This window comes from Centroberyx affinis, unplaced genomic scaffold (assembly GCF_046629955.1).
Source record: "Centroberyx affinis isolate AG114_WGS23_722 - 3 ecotype Tasmania unplaced genomic scaffold, CSIRO-AGI_Caff_v1 ptg002231l_1, whole genome shotgun sequence".
Taxonomy (NCBI): domain Eukaryota; kingdom Metazoa; phylum Chordata; class Actinopteri; order Beryciformes; family Berycidae; genus Centroberyx; species Centroberyx affinis.
The window spans coordinates 105,001-121,879 of NW_027280529.1; the positions used below are offsets into that span (position 1 = coordinate 105,001).

Consider the following 16,879-nt stretch of genomic DNA (forward strand, 5'->3'; position numbering starts at 1 on the left):
GAACAGATTCACGTAACACCAACAAACTTTGTGGCCGACATAAGAAGAGGCAAACCCTCCATTATTGGCCCGATCAAACAACATGGGGGCAGTGGAGAGCTCATTTCCTGTTTAGACAAAACTGCCCTGCTAATTTTTTCAAAACTTAAGTGGTAGAAGGGCGGCCCTACCGGAAACTGAACAGATATAGTGCTGATTTGCCATGTGGTGTCGTGATAATTGGCTTATCGTGATAAAATGCTTAAAAGTTGCTATAATTTTAACAGACAGATCTCATGTCCCATTTCAGGTCCAGTCTTGAAAATGTGAAACGAGTTGGTAATGTGGTATGGAAGAAATTATTTACTTTTGGTGAAAATTCTGCATGTGGAACTGGCATATCTTGACAGTTGCATAGCATTGGCGGAGGTGTGCGCTCTACTGAGTGCCATCTAGTTTAGTTCTGTATCAAGTTCTACTGATTTGGCTTCTTTGTTCTCGTCATCCCATTAGTTTCAGAATAATCACCTAAATATACTGAGAGGTACAGAGGGGGGAGAGGGAGCGTTAAAGCAGTTCTAGGCTTTAGCGTATGAAATATTCAGCTGTATCAGACAGTCCTGTAGCTGCCAGGCGGCCAGACCAGATAGCAGAGAGAGCTGGGCGCAGATAAGTGAGAGCAGAGAGCCGAAGGCCGAGATGCTCCATTCACTTCATCCGGTAGGTGCCTGCCAGGGTGGCTTGACCTCAGGGAGCTTCTGCGATTCAGAGACTGGACTGGATTGTGTCAGGGTTTCCCCAAGCATTATCCAGCTGAGCCTAAACATGCTTTTATTCATTTGTATTTACTTGCATTTTGAGTCAGAACACAGACAAAAATAAAAACCTGGGAGCAAAAAATTGTAAAGAAAAGTCACTCAAAAGATACATTTTGTCCTCAAAGTCCTGTTAGATAAGATAAGACTGGATGAAGCTTTAGAATGGAGTCGTCGCAGCAGCAGAGAATTGGATACAGCTAAGAATAAGACAAAAGAGAGTGTTGAAGATAATATAAAGAACGTGTGTTAGGCTCAGCTACAGACTACTAGATCTCCAAGTCCAGCTTTGGCCCTTCTGTTGACAGAGGTTTTACCTGCTGGATCTCAAGCCCACCCTCTAGAGAGAGAAAGATGGATGAACCAGCATTGACTTCATCAAACTAGTTCCTACTAAGTGTTGATTGGAGAGTTGTTTGTCCACTCATAGAGCAGATATGGCTCTGTTCAAAACAAAATTAAAGTGTTAAATGAACTCTTATAGGTGTGGACTTGTACAAAGTAAACTAAGGTGCACACCATGTCATCATGAGATTGTGGATTTGAGTCTTGCCCTATTTTTCATCTTTCCTGCCAGTCTTCAGTGATGTGGTGAGACTTCTCTCTCTCTAACAAGATGCCTCTGTTGGTCATATGATTTCCTTCCCTCCTTTTCTGCTTCCCATAGAGAGAGAGGAAAATCAACCCTGAGAGAAGAAAGAGAGCAAAAAAACAACAACCCAGAAACAAATGGGACAGAGAAAGGCTTTCTTTTCAGTCCCCTCAATGCTTTGGGGCCTGGCTGCGCTTCCTTACATTATGCATTAGGAACAATAAGTGTATGGCTCTCTTTCGCCTCAGCTGCTGCCGATGGAGGATCCAAACACATTAGCCTGTTAGCTGCAGAGTGCTGGGAGGCTGGACAGGGGAAAGGCAGGGGGATCTCAGGAATCTCAGAAAGCTCACAGCAATGCTTGAACTAAATAGACACAACTAATACTGAGGCTTAATCCTCAGCAGTTTCTTCTATTCATTACAACATCAGATTCTTTCTTCATTTTATCGATTTGTCTTTCCTTTTCCATTGAAGTAATAATTGTTTGATGACATGGGTTTATCCAGATATCCCCTTGCACTTTGTCTGAAGATGCGCGGGCAGCGAGCGAGAGGCCGTCCTGCCCCGTTTTTCAGGTTAATTTCACGCTCCAGCTGAGTATGTACAGCACAGTAAATAGGCAAAGGAGCAGACAGAAGAGGGGAAATGATGGAAGGAAGGGAGGGTAAAGAAAGGAATAAGATGGTTATCTCTTCTCAGACCCAGGTGATCACGCTATTGACCTTCAGCCTTCCATGACTTCATGTCCTCAAGGCAGACATCAGTCTTCATGACAAGTTACAGTCAAAAGCAGTGAGATGAAGTCGGTCCTTTTTTGTGGTTGAATTATCTACGGTCTAATATGGATTTAATGCCAAAGGTGAGAATGAGGGAAGGGAACAGACTTGTAGCTCCCCGCCTCCATGTTGAACCAAGTTAAAACAGCAAACAGAAACAATAACTCACCGCTTAGTGATAAAGAATAGAGTCAAGTGATGGTCCAGACAATAAATCTGGTAAGACAATAACAAGGAATACAAGAAATATGCCTTTAAAATCTCAACACAAGACAATCCAGCCCCATTGGGTCGTGCATTTCATCCGCCTGCGTCTGTCTGCACCCCTGCAGTATTTTACAGCATTAGCCTACATTCAGCGGTACTGATGGTTGTTGTCTGTTCCAGCAGGGGCAGCAGCAGGGCCAGTCCAGCAGCCCGGAGGCCCTAGACCCCAGCGAGGAGACCACGGACACGGAGGACAACGAGGAGGAGGACCTGGGCGTTCTGGACGACCAGCGCAGCATCATCCTCCACCTGCTGTCCCAGCTCAAACTGGGCATGGACCTCACACGGGTAAGAGCCTGGTTCTGTTTAGATTATTTGGGGGTTTTTTTTTAGGGGGGCAGCATGGTGACTAGTGAGTCCTTCAACCAGAAGACCCGGGTTCAAGCCTCTGCCCCTGCTCTGTAGCTGAGTCCGCACCCTGATCTATGTGTGATATGCGACAAAGGTCAAGATTCAAATTCAGCATTGCAAATAGCCGGCCTGTGCCTGAGCCCAGTGAGCCGGCAGGATGTCCTGTCACACAGCTTTTATCTCCACTGCAGATGGCTGAGAGAAGACGGCCAGGTGATGCTGACTCTAAAACTCTATCCAGCGAACTTTTGAAAGAGAGACATTATTTATTTAGTGGACCAGTTTCCCAGCCTCCATCTGCTCAGTCCATCGTATACCCTCTTTACTTTTTTGCCTGTGCCATCATCTCACCTGGAAGATGTGATGTGATGTGAAAATGCTGAAAACATTTTGGAAACTGTTTATACAATAAAATATAAGATGGGTTCTTAAACTTTTTGAGCCTAGAGCTGAGAAAGGAGAAAACTTCTGTCTAGCATCTCAAGATGCAGGATCATTAAACCATATTGCTGTTATCGGGTGAAAATCTTGTATCTCCAAAGTTTTAACTTCTTAGGAACTAAGAAAAGCAGCCTTGTTTTTAGCTTTCCCACCATGCATTTTTGAGTTTATCTAAGTGGTTTTGAAAAGGTTTCATCACCCCAAAGGTTGTAGAATTTTGTGAACCCATAGAGGAGCATGTAATCCTCATGATTTTCTCCCGACAGTGACAATATTAATATTTTTGTCATGTGGAGACTTGCAGAAATTTGCCCACAACCCATTTTTGGCCCTAACCAATAGTTTACAAAATCAGAACCTAGAACTATAATACGTTTGTTAGAAATCTGAATGGTTTCCAAACACTGATCTGTTTTTCTGCCCTTTCCTGATTTGTTTATCTGTCTGGGTCTCATGCTCTTGTAAAATGTCATACCATAGATGCCAAATAGGTAACACACAGGCCTTATTTCGTTTCCTTGTTATTTTCAGGCCTGTTGTTTTGGTCGTATTCCTTCTCTCTCTCTCTCTCTCTCTCTCTCTCTCTCTCTCTCTCTCTCTCTGGTTCTCTTCTTCCTCTGTTTTCCTCCACTCCTTCCCTCTCTCTGGTGTTTAGTTCTAATCAGCAGTCAGACAGCTCGTGCTCAGGTGATTGCGGTGACTCTTTCCAAACCCCATGTGCTGTCGTCAGACACGCCGTTCTCTCAGACCAGTGAGCCCAGTCTGATTACTGCTGGCCCGGTGCTCTGGCTAACAGGGATAATGTGCTGATCGAAGGACAGGAACAGCAGGGGATTTTCACCTCTAACACCTGAGACCTTGTAGTTTCCACAGCAGGCTGGGGAGGCAGTGTGGAGGGGCTGGGGGGGGGGGATCCTCGTGATCCAGCTGTCCGTTCATATGATCTAATTATCCATCCAACCGTTTAGACGTGGACATCCATCCATCCATTTGTTCATGTCTGTGTCCACATTGACTGGTTCTGTTGCAGTGTGAGAGGGATCGATGTTGTGACTCTGGCCCTCTGGAAGGAGGGAGGCAGCGGATGGACAGTCCGGTTGTGTAACAGGGTTGGGTTTATGTAACCTGATGAGCGATAGTTAGTTTTGTAATTCTATTATTCTGCGTTTTGAGAGAAGTCCTTGATAATGGCTCAGTGGAGTTATAACCTACTTTACAAGCACTCACATTTCTTTCAGATAACGCTGTGCCATGTCATGCAACGTGAACATGTAGTTAGCATTCAAGAAGTTCTGTTCTGTTCTGTTCTGTTGGGTTCTGTTTCTATTTTATTCTATTCTACTTGGTATTTGCTTGGTTTGGTTCTGTTCTGTTTTATTTGGTTTGGCATAGTTTGGTTTGGTCCTGTTCTGTTCTATTTGGTTTGACTTGGTTTGGTTTGGTTCATTTCTGTTCTATTCTATTCTGCCTTCATATAATCCACAATAAATATGGAGATGAGCTGATGCAGAAGTGTAATAAAGGGTGTTGTGCCTCTCTGATGTCTCTCTCACTGCTGATGACTGTATGCTGATAAAAGCATGAGGCCATAGAACAGGAATCAATGCTCACATCAACATTCACGCTGCAACAGGCCTGTCAGTCGCTTTATCAAAAAACAGACATGAGGTTTTGTTTTTTGTTATTTTTTAGATCTAGATCATCTTTCCCTTTCACTCTGTTGTGATAGTGCTTGCCCCAGTCATGCACAAACCTACACACTCACATACACACACATTGCACTTCTCAGCCTTTTCTGCTGTTAGTGGAGCTGAGTGTAGGTCAGTGCAGGTGCTTTCTCTTCTCAGGCTGGTAGGGAGAGAGAGAGAAAGAGCGAGAGAGAGAGAGAGAGAGAGAGACGGGGGTGGGGGGAGAGAGAGGAAGAGAGAGAAAGAGAAAGAGAGAGAGAAAGGATGAATGGAAGGGATGAATATAATGATGTTTGTCAGGCAAGAGATGAGGAGAGAGAGCGCTCACTATTGGACTATTGATCTACCGCTGGCCCCAGCACGTCTCTCTCTCTTTCTCTCTCTCACACACACACACACACACACACATTTATTTATAAACAGCAGCAGATGTCAGACAGCCCTCTGTCCGAGTTACCATGATGACACTTTATTGATTTATCAAGGATTAGCTGGGAGTTGAGGTGTGTGTGTGTGTTTGTGTGTGTTTGTGTGTGGATGTGTGTGTGCCTACACCTGCGCTTCACATTTATCAAGCCTTTACTTACACTAGTCATTATCCATCAAGTGCTTCTCAGATGTCTGACATTGACATGACATATCCACATCTCTCTTCCTCTATTTTCTCCTACTTCCCTCTATTCCGCCGGTTTCTATTTGTTTTTCCTCAGGCCTCCTCTTGTCCTTGTTTTTACCTTCACACACCCCCATCCATAGATTATAGGCATGTATTATCAGACACATTATTGCTCATCACAATGGGGAAAAAAATGTTCAGCATGGCAACGTGTTCCCTTCAATCATCTTTAGTGGCCCACACAGGCTCCTTCATCAGGGCACAAAGAGCTTCAAGCCCCCTCAGTTCCCCGGACTGAGCGCTCCTTCAGCCTACCTTTGGAAAACATTTTGTACTGTATGTTTGAAGCACCAGCACCTCACTACAAACATAACATATTGCTCATCATTTAGGCCAGAAGAATTGTGTTTAATTCATTGTCATTTTCTTCAAAAGAACTAAACATATCTACAGTTGATTGTAAAAGAGTAACTAAACCCCGAACCCAAATCTGTGTGAAGCCTGACATCTAATGGTGAAAAGCATGCTACTGAACTGGTCATCTGCTATTGGCTGATCTTTGGTGCCAGGTGATGTCACCACCTGTTGTACTCTATAGAAAGATCACCTGGCATCAAAGATCAGCCAATAGCAGATGAGGAGTTCAGTACCCTGCTTTTCACCATTAGATATCAGGCTTGGGTTTGTGGTTTGCTTATTTGTTGATCTCTCTAAGGTAGTTCTATTGCCTCAAACAGTCGTAACACCTACCCTGATGTTTTGGAGTGGCACCCCTGGAGGTCCCAGATACCTTGGGACTGCTCAGGACCCCTACTCTAATCCAGCAAAACAGTGCAAATGTCAAGCATGGTGGTAGAAAACTTCAGTCTGCACAAAGGCCACACCTGATACAGAATCAATTGTACTTGTAGTTCATCTCTCTGTCCCGCCTGTCTGTCCCTCTCTCAGGTGGTGCTCCCTACCTTCATCCTGGAGAAGCGCTCCCTGCTAGAGATGTACGCCAACTTCATGGCCCACCCTGACATGTTCCTTTCCATCACCGCCGGCTCCACTCCTGAGGACCGCATCGTCCGCTTCGTCGAGTACTACCTGACCGCCTTCCACGAGGGCCGCAAAGGCGCCGTGGCCAAGAAGCCCTACAACCCCATCCTGGGCGAGAACTTCCGATGTTCCTGGGACGTGCCTCGGGACCGCGTCCGACCTCTCAGGACTAACAACTCGACCGGTCCCAACTTGGTCAACTCGGCGCCCACGGCCGCACCTGCTGCCGCCCCGGGGTCCTCGCAGAGGGGGACGGACGGGGGCGGCGGTGGGAGCGGTCACTCGGACTGCTATCGTGTTCGGTTCGTGGCGGAGCAGGTGTCCCACCACCCGCCTGTGTCGGGCTTCTACTGCGAGTGCAAGGAGAGGAGGATGTGTGTCAACACTCATGTCTGGACCAAGAGCAAGTTCATGGGCATGTCCGTTGGAGTCTCCATGGTCGGGGAAGGTAAGCAGGCGTGTAGTTCAAAGTTGAATGTTATTTGAGGTGCACAGATACCTCCCTAAAGCACTGCAGGTTCTAAAGACGAGTGTGTCTGACTGAATTTTGAAAAACACCTACCAGTCAGGAAAAAAGACCATCCCATCTTTGTCTAGGTCAATGGTTCCCAAGTTCCAAGGACTGCCCGTCCTGCAAGTTTTTGTTCCAGCTCTACTCTTGCACAGCTGATCCCACTAAGGTCTTAATACTGATTGGTTGTAGTAGAGACAGAGACAGAGCAGTAGAGACAGATCTACCTGAACAGGGCAGGCATGAATGTGTGTGGCCCTTAATTGGATCAGGCGTAGAGTTACTGTAGAATAAAAACTTGCAGGACAGGGAGTCCTTGAGGACTGGGTTGGGAACCACTGGTCTAGGTCACTGACACTTGTAGATTACTTTCATGGAGAACCAAGTGTCTGCAGGTTTTCAAACAAACCCTACAGCATCTTATTTAATTAATTAGCACTTTAATCAGAGAGGGTGGAAATACTGTAGTGTTTGGTTGGAGTGAAATCCTGCAGAGTCTTGGTCCTCCATGGTAACATGATTGGAGCCCATTGGATTATTTGACTGGACTAAAATGATCCTCCACTCTGCCAGAACCCTTCAGTGTGCTTGTTTGGAAGGGACGAGGGTTACAGAGGCATTCTTTGTGTTTTTAAGTTCCCTTCAGCCCCTGTGCACAAGGTATGTAACAATAGGAGTGATTATCTGATAGCAGCTTCTGTCTGTATATAATCACAATACGTGATAATGATATAATTGGAAAACACACATAGTTTATGTCTCTAACGTTCAACCTGGTGTCCTTTGTGCTGTGTTAAGCTACCAAGACAGACGCAATAGATGCATTGTCCCGTTGATGTTGTCTCTGATTACTAACGTGTTCAACATGACTCACAACTCGCTGATTCACTTGGCCGTTCTCCACAGTGTAATTAGGAGGTGTTCAATTGTATTTAAGGCTTTAAATGTTATGTTTAATCCAAAGTAATCACATCAAGATTGAGCGTAGCGTTTAATTGCCTGGCAGACACCCATGGAATAGGCCGATGTTTCAACGTGTCGGTAATAGGTGCTATTTAAAGGCAATGTTTGGTGAAGCAAGACTCATTCTCAAGACCCACTGCACTCAATTCAATGAATACAATGTACAATACTGCACGGGAAAGACAATGAAGATAATTTGATAGATTCTACATGTCTTTTTTGTGTGGGTGTATGTTTATGGCACAGAACATTGCAATAGTGCAATACTTTGAATAACAAAATATTGTGTTGAGATACAAAATGACTTCCAAAAATGACAGTCTGCTATGCATAATACTCATTCGCAGAAATGTGCTACTGCTAGACTTGTATTACCATGATAGGAGTCCAAATATAGAGCTGCAGTGTATTACCGTGAGAAAAGTGAATTGGAGGGGACTTCCTCCTTGCAAGCTTATCTACAAGTATAAACCATGTTTAAAATACCAAATCCCACAAAGTACAAGAGGTTTTAAATAGCAGAGACCCTCTCAGTAATACCTCCAAAATACCTTCTATTTCATAATGGAGTCAGTTATACTGTATAATGTAGCTTAGCGCTGCAGAAGGAATGATCATTTTCATGTTGTACTTACAGATTAAAGGTTTAAACGGTCCTTTATGAGTTCTACTGCTTTCATGAACTTACAAACCATGAAATCCAAAACCAATGGTATAATTTTCAGTCTGAAACTACTGGCTTTTTATTAATTCATGCAAAGTTTGCTTTTTGAAGATGTATTGTAAGTCTTATCTGACAGCAGCATTAGCGTTCTGTCCATGCCCATAGCAGCATGTTCACCTCTTCAGTTATTGTTGCAATTCCACATGTCTCTACCTCAGGGACACATTGCTAACTGGTGCAAATATTACTGTTTGACAGTCTGCAGCTGTTCGCTACGTGAACTTAGTGTGTGTGTGTGTGTGTGTGTGTGTGTGTGTATGTGTGTGTGTGTGCGGGTGCATGCAGACTGTGTGCAGTGATGAATTTTATTAGAACTATAGCATAATGTTACACATGCTGGGTTTCTTTTGTCCTGCTCAGCACATTTGGGGAGTAGTGGGGAGTTTTTGACATTTTACACTTGTGATTACCTAGGGAGGAGGTGTGTGTGTGAGAGAGAGAGAGAGACAGACAGAGAGCAAGAGAGAGAGGTAGTAAAGTGGGATCGTGTGTGTGCATGATGTGTGTTGGTGTGAGTTTGGGTGTGCAGAAGTAGCACATATTCTGTGTTTCTATATGTGTGTGTATGTGAGCAGAGAAAACCGGGCTAGCGCGGTAGCCTTAGCCGTGGGCCAATTAAGCCTAGCTGTAATTAGGCCAGCATTAAGCATTAATTAGCAGTGAGCCTCAGCACTCCTCACCCCCATGAGTGGTAGTGGAGTACAATATGCTAATGAGTCAGCCGAAGAACACTGAGTCTCATATGGAGTGAGTGTGTGTGTGTGTGTGTGTGTGTGTGTGTGTGTGTGTGTGCGCGAGCCTGTGTACTACTATCCCTTCCTGGGTGTAAACAGTGAGTCACAGTTGGTGGTGAAAAGGCTTAATTAGGTAATGAGACAGTAATAAAGTATTTCTGTGAGATAAAATGCGGGGAGTCCGGGTGATTTGGTTTAGACAATTACACATGGAGGAATGGGACAGTATAATTTTGCTTTTTGGTTTATTTTTTGAAATTGACTGATGACATTGTTTTACACATGCAGAAAATGTTTCAAGACCTTAGAACCAAGACTAAGCATTGAAAATACGTTATGAAATGTCAGAATGCAATGGGTGTAAATGTGAAATTGAACAGACTTTTCTTGATTCCTGAAAATAATGACTTTTCAGAGAGCAGATATATTTCAGAGAACACAATATACAAGTAAAAGGACGGACATGGAACTCAGTTGATTGAGAGATATATGTTTTGTGTTACAATATGCCTTTTCAGATCTTCATTCCATCTGAAACAGTAGGCAGCAGCAGCCTGCAGTAGTGATGTAGGGCAGTTGCACGGCGTTTGGCTACCGCTGTATTATGGAATCAAGTTAATCTCAGGAGAACTAAGATGCTTTTGGGGATTGCCAGCTGTTTGGTTGCGGAAAGCAAAGTTGTCACAGCAGGAATAATTAGCATTTGAAGTCATTAACACCCATGTCCTCACTGTCCTGGATGGCTGGTTGGCAAAGTCAAAACCAAATCCCTTGCCGTCCTGAATGGCCTCCATTTTTTGTAATGGAATAATTGTTAATAAGACTTAATCGGTCTGCCTGGCTAAATATAAATGAAATGAATAAAAATAGCTATTACATTAAAAAAGACTTTACACTTGATGCTTTCAGTAAGCTCCTCTGTATTTTAAATCACATTGAACTCATATAAAGATGCATACATTTAGTCTCAGCAGTGCCATAAGACACCTTTGAACTTATATTTCACTGTGTCCTCATGCATGCTGTCTTATGTGTTCTTCATAGTAAAGCCTTCAATGTGTAGACTTCAGAATGCATATCTACTGACAGCCACATACAGTGTTAGTTACTCACTGATACTGCTGTTAGTGCATCTCTCTGTTAAAAGAGAGTTTATATCAGCCTGGATAAATATGGTGTTAGGTCCCTGTGCAGCAATGGCGTGAGCATGGTTGACTGCACCATGTGCTGCTCTGTCACACACACACACATACACACACACACACACACACACACACACACACACATGCATGCACTCCCAAATGAACGCACACAAAAGCACAGATGTACTATAACACACATATGCACACATGAATGAACACACACACGCGCGCACACATGCACACACCATAGGAAAGAAATGCTCAAGTTGCTGACCGTGCACATTTCATATGTGCTTCCTGCAACATACCGCTGGGTCCTTCAGGAGGAGTGCAGAGAGAGCAGTGTGTGTGTGTGTGTGTGTTTGTGTTTGTGTGTGTGTGTGTGTGTGTGTGTGTGTGAGTGTGTGTGTTTGTGTGTGTCTCTACCTCCTCTCCTGTCTTGGGGAAACAGATGTGGATGTGTCAGACCTGGGCCCTCGGCAGCAGATTGGACACAGGACAGCTGTCTGTTATATAACTACCAGGGAGGGAGGGAGGGAGGAAGGGGGGGGACAGACAGAATTAGAGGCGACATTAGAATCAGAATCGAAATCAGAATTGAATCAGAAATAAATCAGAATTGACGTCAGTGTTAGAGCAAGAATCAGAATCGAAATTGTGGCCCAGTATATTTGCACATTTGTAACAGGTGTTTGATGTATTTGATTTGTTCACATTTAAGGGTGGCATGTGTAGCATTTTAACATCAGTAAATCATCGCCACATTCATTTTGAGACATTAGCATAATTACTGTAAACAAATGAGAGCATCATTAAGATTGGCAGCCTCTACCGGCCTCTTCACTGCATTTTACATTGTGTGCCACCGGGTCAGATTTCACTGGAAATCTGCTGGTTGTTTATCACAAAGGAAGATTACACTGAACAGGCAACATTTTACTTTGCAAGTAATACACATCTTTATTCCAGTACCGTATTCTAACTGTAGTTTCAACTTCAGGTTAGCCTACCTCGCCAGAATGTTTTTTTTCCTCTCTCTCTTTAAAAATAAGGGGTTATAACAAGAGGGATGTCAGCCCCTTCCATTGCATCACACTGGTTTGTCTCATTCTGTTAGCAGTACAGTAACCTCACCTCTGTTATGAACACAGGTGGGACCCAAACACAGGACACGGACAGGGTGGTGTGGGTAAGGAAAAGGTTTTATTGTAAGGGAGGAGCGGGGCTTGGCATGAGCTTGGGATGAGGGGAAGCGTGGCAGGCAGGGGGAGCTTGGAGGCTGGGAGGTTGCTGGCAGGCAGGCAGGGAGACAAGCCAAACCGATTGCAGACAGGTGTGCAGGATGAGCAGCGCCGGGAGCCAGGAGAACGAGGAAGGGAGACCACGCCCACGCCAATACACACACACAAAACATAGAGAGAGAGACAGAGGGAAGGGGAAACACAAGGAAACACTAAGGAATCTTCTGGGGGTACGGCCATGGCCGTAACAACTTCCAAAGCATAAGAAGCTGTATTTTGTTGTGGTTTGTATTTTACTTATTAGGAATTTTAGTGGTTATTTCCAACTGGAGGCTTTTAATCTCCATGTACAGCTGGCCTGAAGCCCATTTAATCTTTGCAGCAGTAGTTACCATGTAGATGTACCAGTGGATGATACAATTACTAAAGAGCATATTAAGGGATGATAATCCAATACAGAGAGGGGTAATGTGGCTGTGTTTGGCTCTGGTATCGGCTCCATCGGTGCACTTATTGAACCTCTGGCTCTCATTTTGACTGTGCTTTTGGTTACAGTCCGTCTCTCTCTGTATCTCTCTCTGTCTGGCTACCCAGTATCTACGTTTCAGTCACAGTCACTCTCTCTCTGCCCTCTCTCTCTCTCTCTCTGTCCCAGGTGTGCTGTACCTGTTGGAGCACGATGAGGAGTATGTGTTCACGCTGCCCTGTGCCTACGCCCGCTCCATCCTCACCGTGCCCTGGGTGGAGCTGGGGGGAAAGGTCACCATCAGCTGTGCCAAGAGCGGCTACTCCGCCACTGTCACCTTCCACACCAAGCCCTTCTATGGGGGAAAAGTACACAGGTGGGTGTGTGTGTGTGTGTGTGTGTGTATATCTATGCAAATGTCTATCTAATAATGTCTATATGACTATCACATTATGAATTTCTGAACTGCATGACTTTACGGCATTATTACTGTAAACAAATGAGACCATGTTTGAGATGACATTGGTACACAATGTAACATCCAGCACAGGCCTGCCAATCTTCTCTGCGATGGTCTCATTTACTCACAATAATTATGCTAATGTCTGAAAATGAATGTGGTAATGACCTGTTGAAATGCTGCATATAACACCTTTAAATAAACTAAAAAAACATGGGTGTAAATGTGGCTCACCACCTGTGTTGCATATTGCTCTCTGGCTTTGTTTTTCTCATGTTTCCGTCACTCTGTTGAATGTCATCTACTAAAGAGGAAATACAGTCAAACGATCTTATGAAAGCGATGCTGATCTCTAACAGAGTCACAGCGGAGGTGAAGCACAACCAGACGGGGACCATCGTATGCAAGGCCCAGGGCGAGTGGAACGGGACGCTGGAGTTCACCTACAGCAGCGGGGAGACCAAGGTGATTGACACCTCCAAACTGCCAATCATCAAGAAGAAGATCCGGCCCCTGGAGAGGCAGGGCCAGTACGAGTCACGGTGAGTGGATTCAAGTCAGTTGGAGTTTCATGTACTCGCTTTGTGTTTCTGTCTCTTACTCAGATTTAATGTGACATTTGAAGTGTGAAGGCTTGGGGCGTCTGGTGGCTAAACAGGCACGAATGAATGAATAATTTGGAAAAAAAGTATGCCTGCCAGATATTGATTGATATTGATTAGAAACTTCCAGTAATGATGTTAATCCATGAATCTATATTGCGTTCACTTTTTGTCCCTAATTCAGAAATGCTATAAAAAGTATTAAAAAAAAAGTGAAGCCATGAATAAGGGAAGATGACTGATTCTGTGAGAATTGTCACCTATCTGATCACCAGTGCTTATTATCTTTTGCAGAGCGGATTCAAATTAATTGCATCCTAATGTTTCAGTCTCTATTTGATGTGCTATAATCCTCTCGGTTTAGCGTTCTATCACCCTCTTATAGCTTATAGACATTAAAATATTCAAACGTGCTCTGCTTTTTGAAAAGAAGAATAGCTTTTGGCTGATTTATATGTTATCATCATCTTCTTGTCAAACAGGCATTGCAGCTGGTTCTGAGGTGTTGAGGTGAAAGTCGGTGCTCAGTCTCAGATCCAGCAGGCAGGGGGAAAGCAGAGGTTAGAGGTTTATAGGGCTGATGTAAGTGAAACAGGTTTCCTGACACAGATACAAGCCTCTTACCAGGGATTAACATAGTAGCCCCAGCAGATCAGCCCTGCCAGCAAATATCTTCCAGCTATATTAACCGCCTTTACAAAGATCTGTGTGTATGCGAGCACGTGCCGGCGTGCCTTTGTGCGTGGATGTAAAAAGCTATTAAGTTGCGCTTAATAGCACTTACTCAAGTGTAGAGTGATCAACAGCTCTTCGGATGGCTTTTAGCACAATTAAGAAGTGGAAAGTAGAGAATGACTTCATTAACTACGATCAAGTCAATTAGATGTAATTTGTGGCATATTAATTGTAGTCTGGCTCAGTGTTAACATTGTCGCCTCATAGTGAGAAGACCCGGCCTTTCTGTGTGCAGCTTGTTCACATGGGTTTCTTCCCACAGTCCAAACACAAAACAGGTGGATTGGAGCCTAAATGACCCATAGGTGTGTGTTAGCCATGTGATGGACTGACAATATATATTCCAGGGCTTTTCTCTGCCTTCTACCCAATGCATGCTGGGATAGGATCCAGCCCCCTGTGACTCTGCTCTGGATAAAATTTAATGTAATGTAATAAAAAGGATAGGATATGACAGGATAGGATACTGTAGCCCATAGAAGAGTATATTGTCACTCACCTGTCTCGTAACAGAAAGTGAATAATACAACATAGCATTCAGTCTCATAAAGCAAACATCAAATTTGTGACAGAGCCCTAACTTGTGAGCCTGTGTGTCCTCTGGATGTCCGGGAAAGATCTGGCTGTGCTTAATTCCTCAGACGGACTGTCAGAGAGGATGAGAGGGCAGTGTGGGGTGGAGCTAGATAGCTAGCTTTAGTAATCTGACACACTTCACTGAGAGGGGGACACTCCCCTGCCTGTGTGTGTGTGTGTGTGTGTGTGTGTGTGTGTGTGTGTGTGTGAGAGAGAGAGAGGGAGAGAGAGAGATTTTTCACAGCGGTCTGACTGACTGACCGACCTTAATTTGATCTGATGGTTAATTAACAGTCACACACGCAGAAATGTGAAATGTCAAGCTTTCTTTAGATGACCTGGTTCGGAAACACTTATTTTTGGCTAGACATTATGACCTTTCCTTTGATTATTGAATATTATTTTTAGAGCCTAACCCTTTGGGCAGATCGGTCTGTTGGTCTAACCCCAACATCATGTGTCCCTGGTAGATCATTGGCTCTGGTGCTCCATGCTAACACTTTAGCTACACTATGTGTGACTCTGGGCAATTGTAGGAGACTAGCATTATCTAAAGGATAATGCAGAAGAAACTGAAACAATATAAGAAACTTTTTCATAAATCATTTGTGGTTGTTATTATATGGCCTGTAGATTCATTAAATCAATATTATTAACACAGTATAGCTGATGTAGCCCTGGTTTTTCATAACAGTTTTTTATTTTTGTATCATATGTTGTGTAAATTTACCAATCTCCCATACAAAACTGCCAGACTTAGCTGCATATCATTTAAAATGACTTACTATTTAGCTTTGGAGCAGCTACAACTTTGTATATTCTCACTTTTGAGATAATGCTAGTCGCCTACTATCACTCAACATACTGAATGCTAAAGTGTTAGCATGAAGCAGCAGAGCCAATTATCTACCAGGGACACATGGATGATTTTGGTGTCTACAGTATATTCTCATCACTTAACTTTGAGACTGAGGTTGGGAGGGAATTCTATATTCTATACACAGGCAGTGATAGGACAGGATGATGCGCAGTGTAATTAAGTCGACTCCAAGTTATGATGAAGTAATTATCACCTGCACCATGACATGATGTTGGTGCACCTGCCTCCTTCACTCTCCCATCTGGACTCTTCACACACACACTCACACACACTCAGGGTCCCTCTCCTCCCTCCATCCTCCATCTCCTCCCTCTATCCTTCCTGTGTGCCTGTGTGTGTTTTCTCCACTTTCATGTTTGCCACTGTTTGAAGTGGCTTTCGAGATTATGATGTGGATCATAACTCATATTCTGAAGTTAACGTACAGTTTCACATGGCTGTGGCTTTGTTTGGGAGGGCCAGGATGTTTTCTCTCTTCTCTTCTCTTCTCTTCTCTTCTCTTCTCTTCTCTTCTCTTCTCTTCTCTTCTCTTCTCTTCTCTCCTCTCCTCTCCTCTCCTCTCCTCTCCTCTCCTCTCATACCAGGCCCTCAGGTCTCGCTCCTCCGTCTCCTTCCCATGTGCTGGATGGTAATTAGGTGTTCAGCTGCTCCATAAGTCATGCAATTTTTATGTAATAAGGAGGAGAACATGCACGTGTGTGACATGAAGAGGGAGGCTGTTTGGAAACATGTTACACGTGATGAGAAACCCGGTCTAAAAACTGTGATTGGACAGTCTCTTGACAGCACTGTCAGCCTCAATATCAGCCTCAGACTGGTTTGATGCCATTTTTCATAGTGATGTGAATCATGAAATAGAGTGGAAAGAAATATGAACCAGCAGAGCAGCCCCATGATGTCTTCTTAGTCGTATGACAGAGGGAGACTTTGATGCAGTCGGTCACACACTCACACTCACACACACACACACACACACACACACACACACACACAGAGCTGGGAAATAGTCTGTATAGTGTGATAATTTGAATTCTTGGACAACATTTAGAGGAAAATAGAGTTTTTTGACTAAATGTTTTTTTAATTATACTTTTAAAATGATTTACTTAAGTTCTAATTATACTTCAGTTTCTTGTAGCCCACTATGTTATCCACATGGATTTTTTGTCACCATCTCTGCTGAAGGCTTGTCTCCATTCCCACAAAACGGTTCCCATGTATCATCACCTTAATACCCCCCCCCCCCATGAGGCAATTCATTTGCCAGGCGGGGGGA

At 44.0% G+C, this 16,879-nt stretch overlaps 1 protein-coding gene across 1 annotated transcript in view; it reads left to right on the forward strand.

The window, feature by feature from the left end:
• Positions 1–16,879, forward strand: part of osbpl10b (oxysterol binding protein-like 10b) — a 60,839-nt gene that overhangs the window by 41,896 nt on the left and 2,064 nt on the right. Inside the window, exons 8-11 of the mRNA XM_071532638.1 lie at positions 2,568–2,720; positions 6,477–7,017; positions 12,540–12,726; positions 13,170–13,352. Coding sequence (XP_071388739.1) covers positions 2,568–2,720; positions 6,477–7,017; positions 12,540–12,726; positions 13,170–13,352 — 1,064 coding nt within the window. The remainder of the gene's footprint in view (positions 1–2,567; positions 2,721–6,476; positions 7,018–12,539; positions 12,727–13,169; positions 13,353–16,879) is intronic.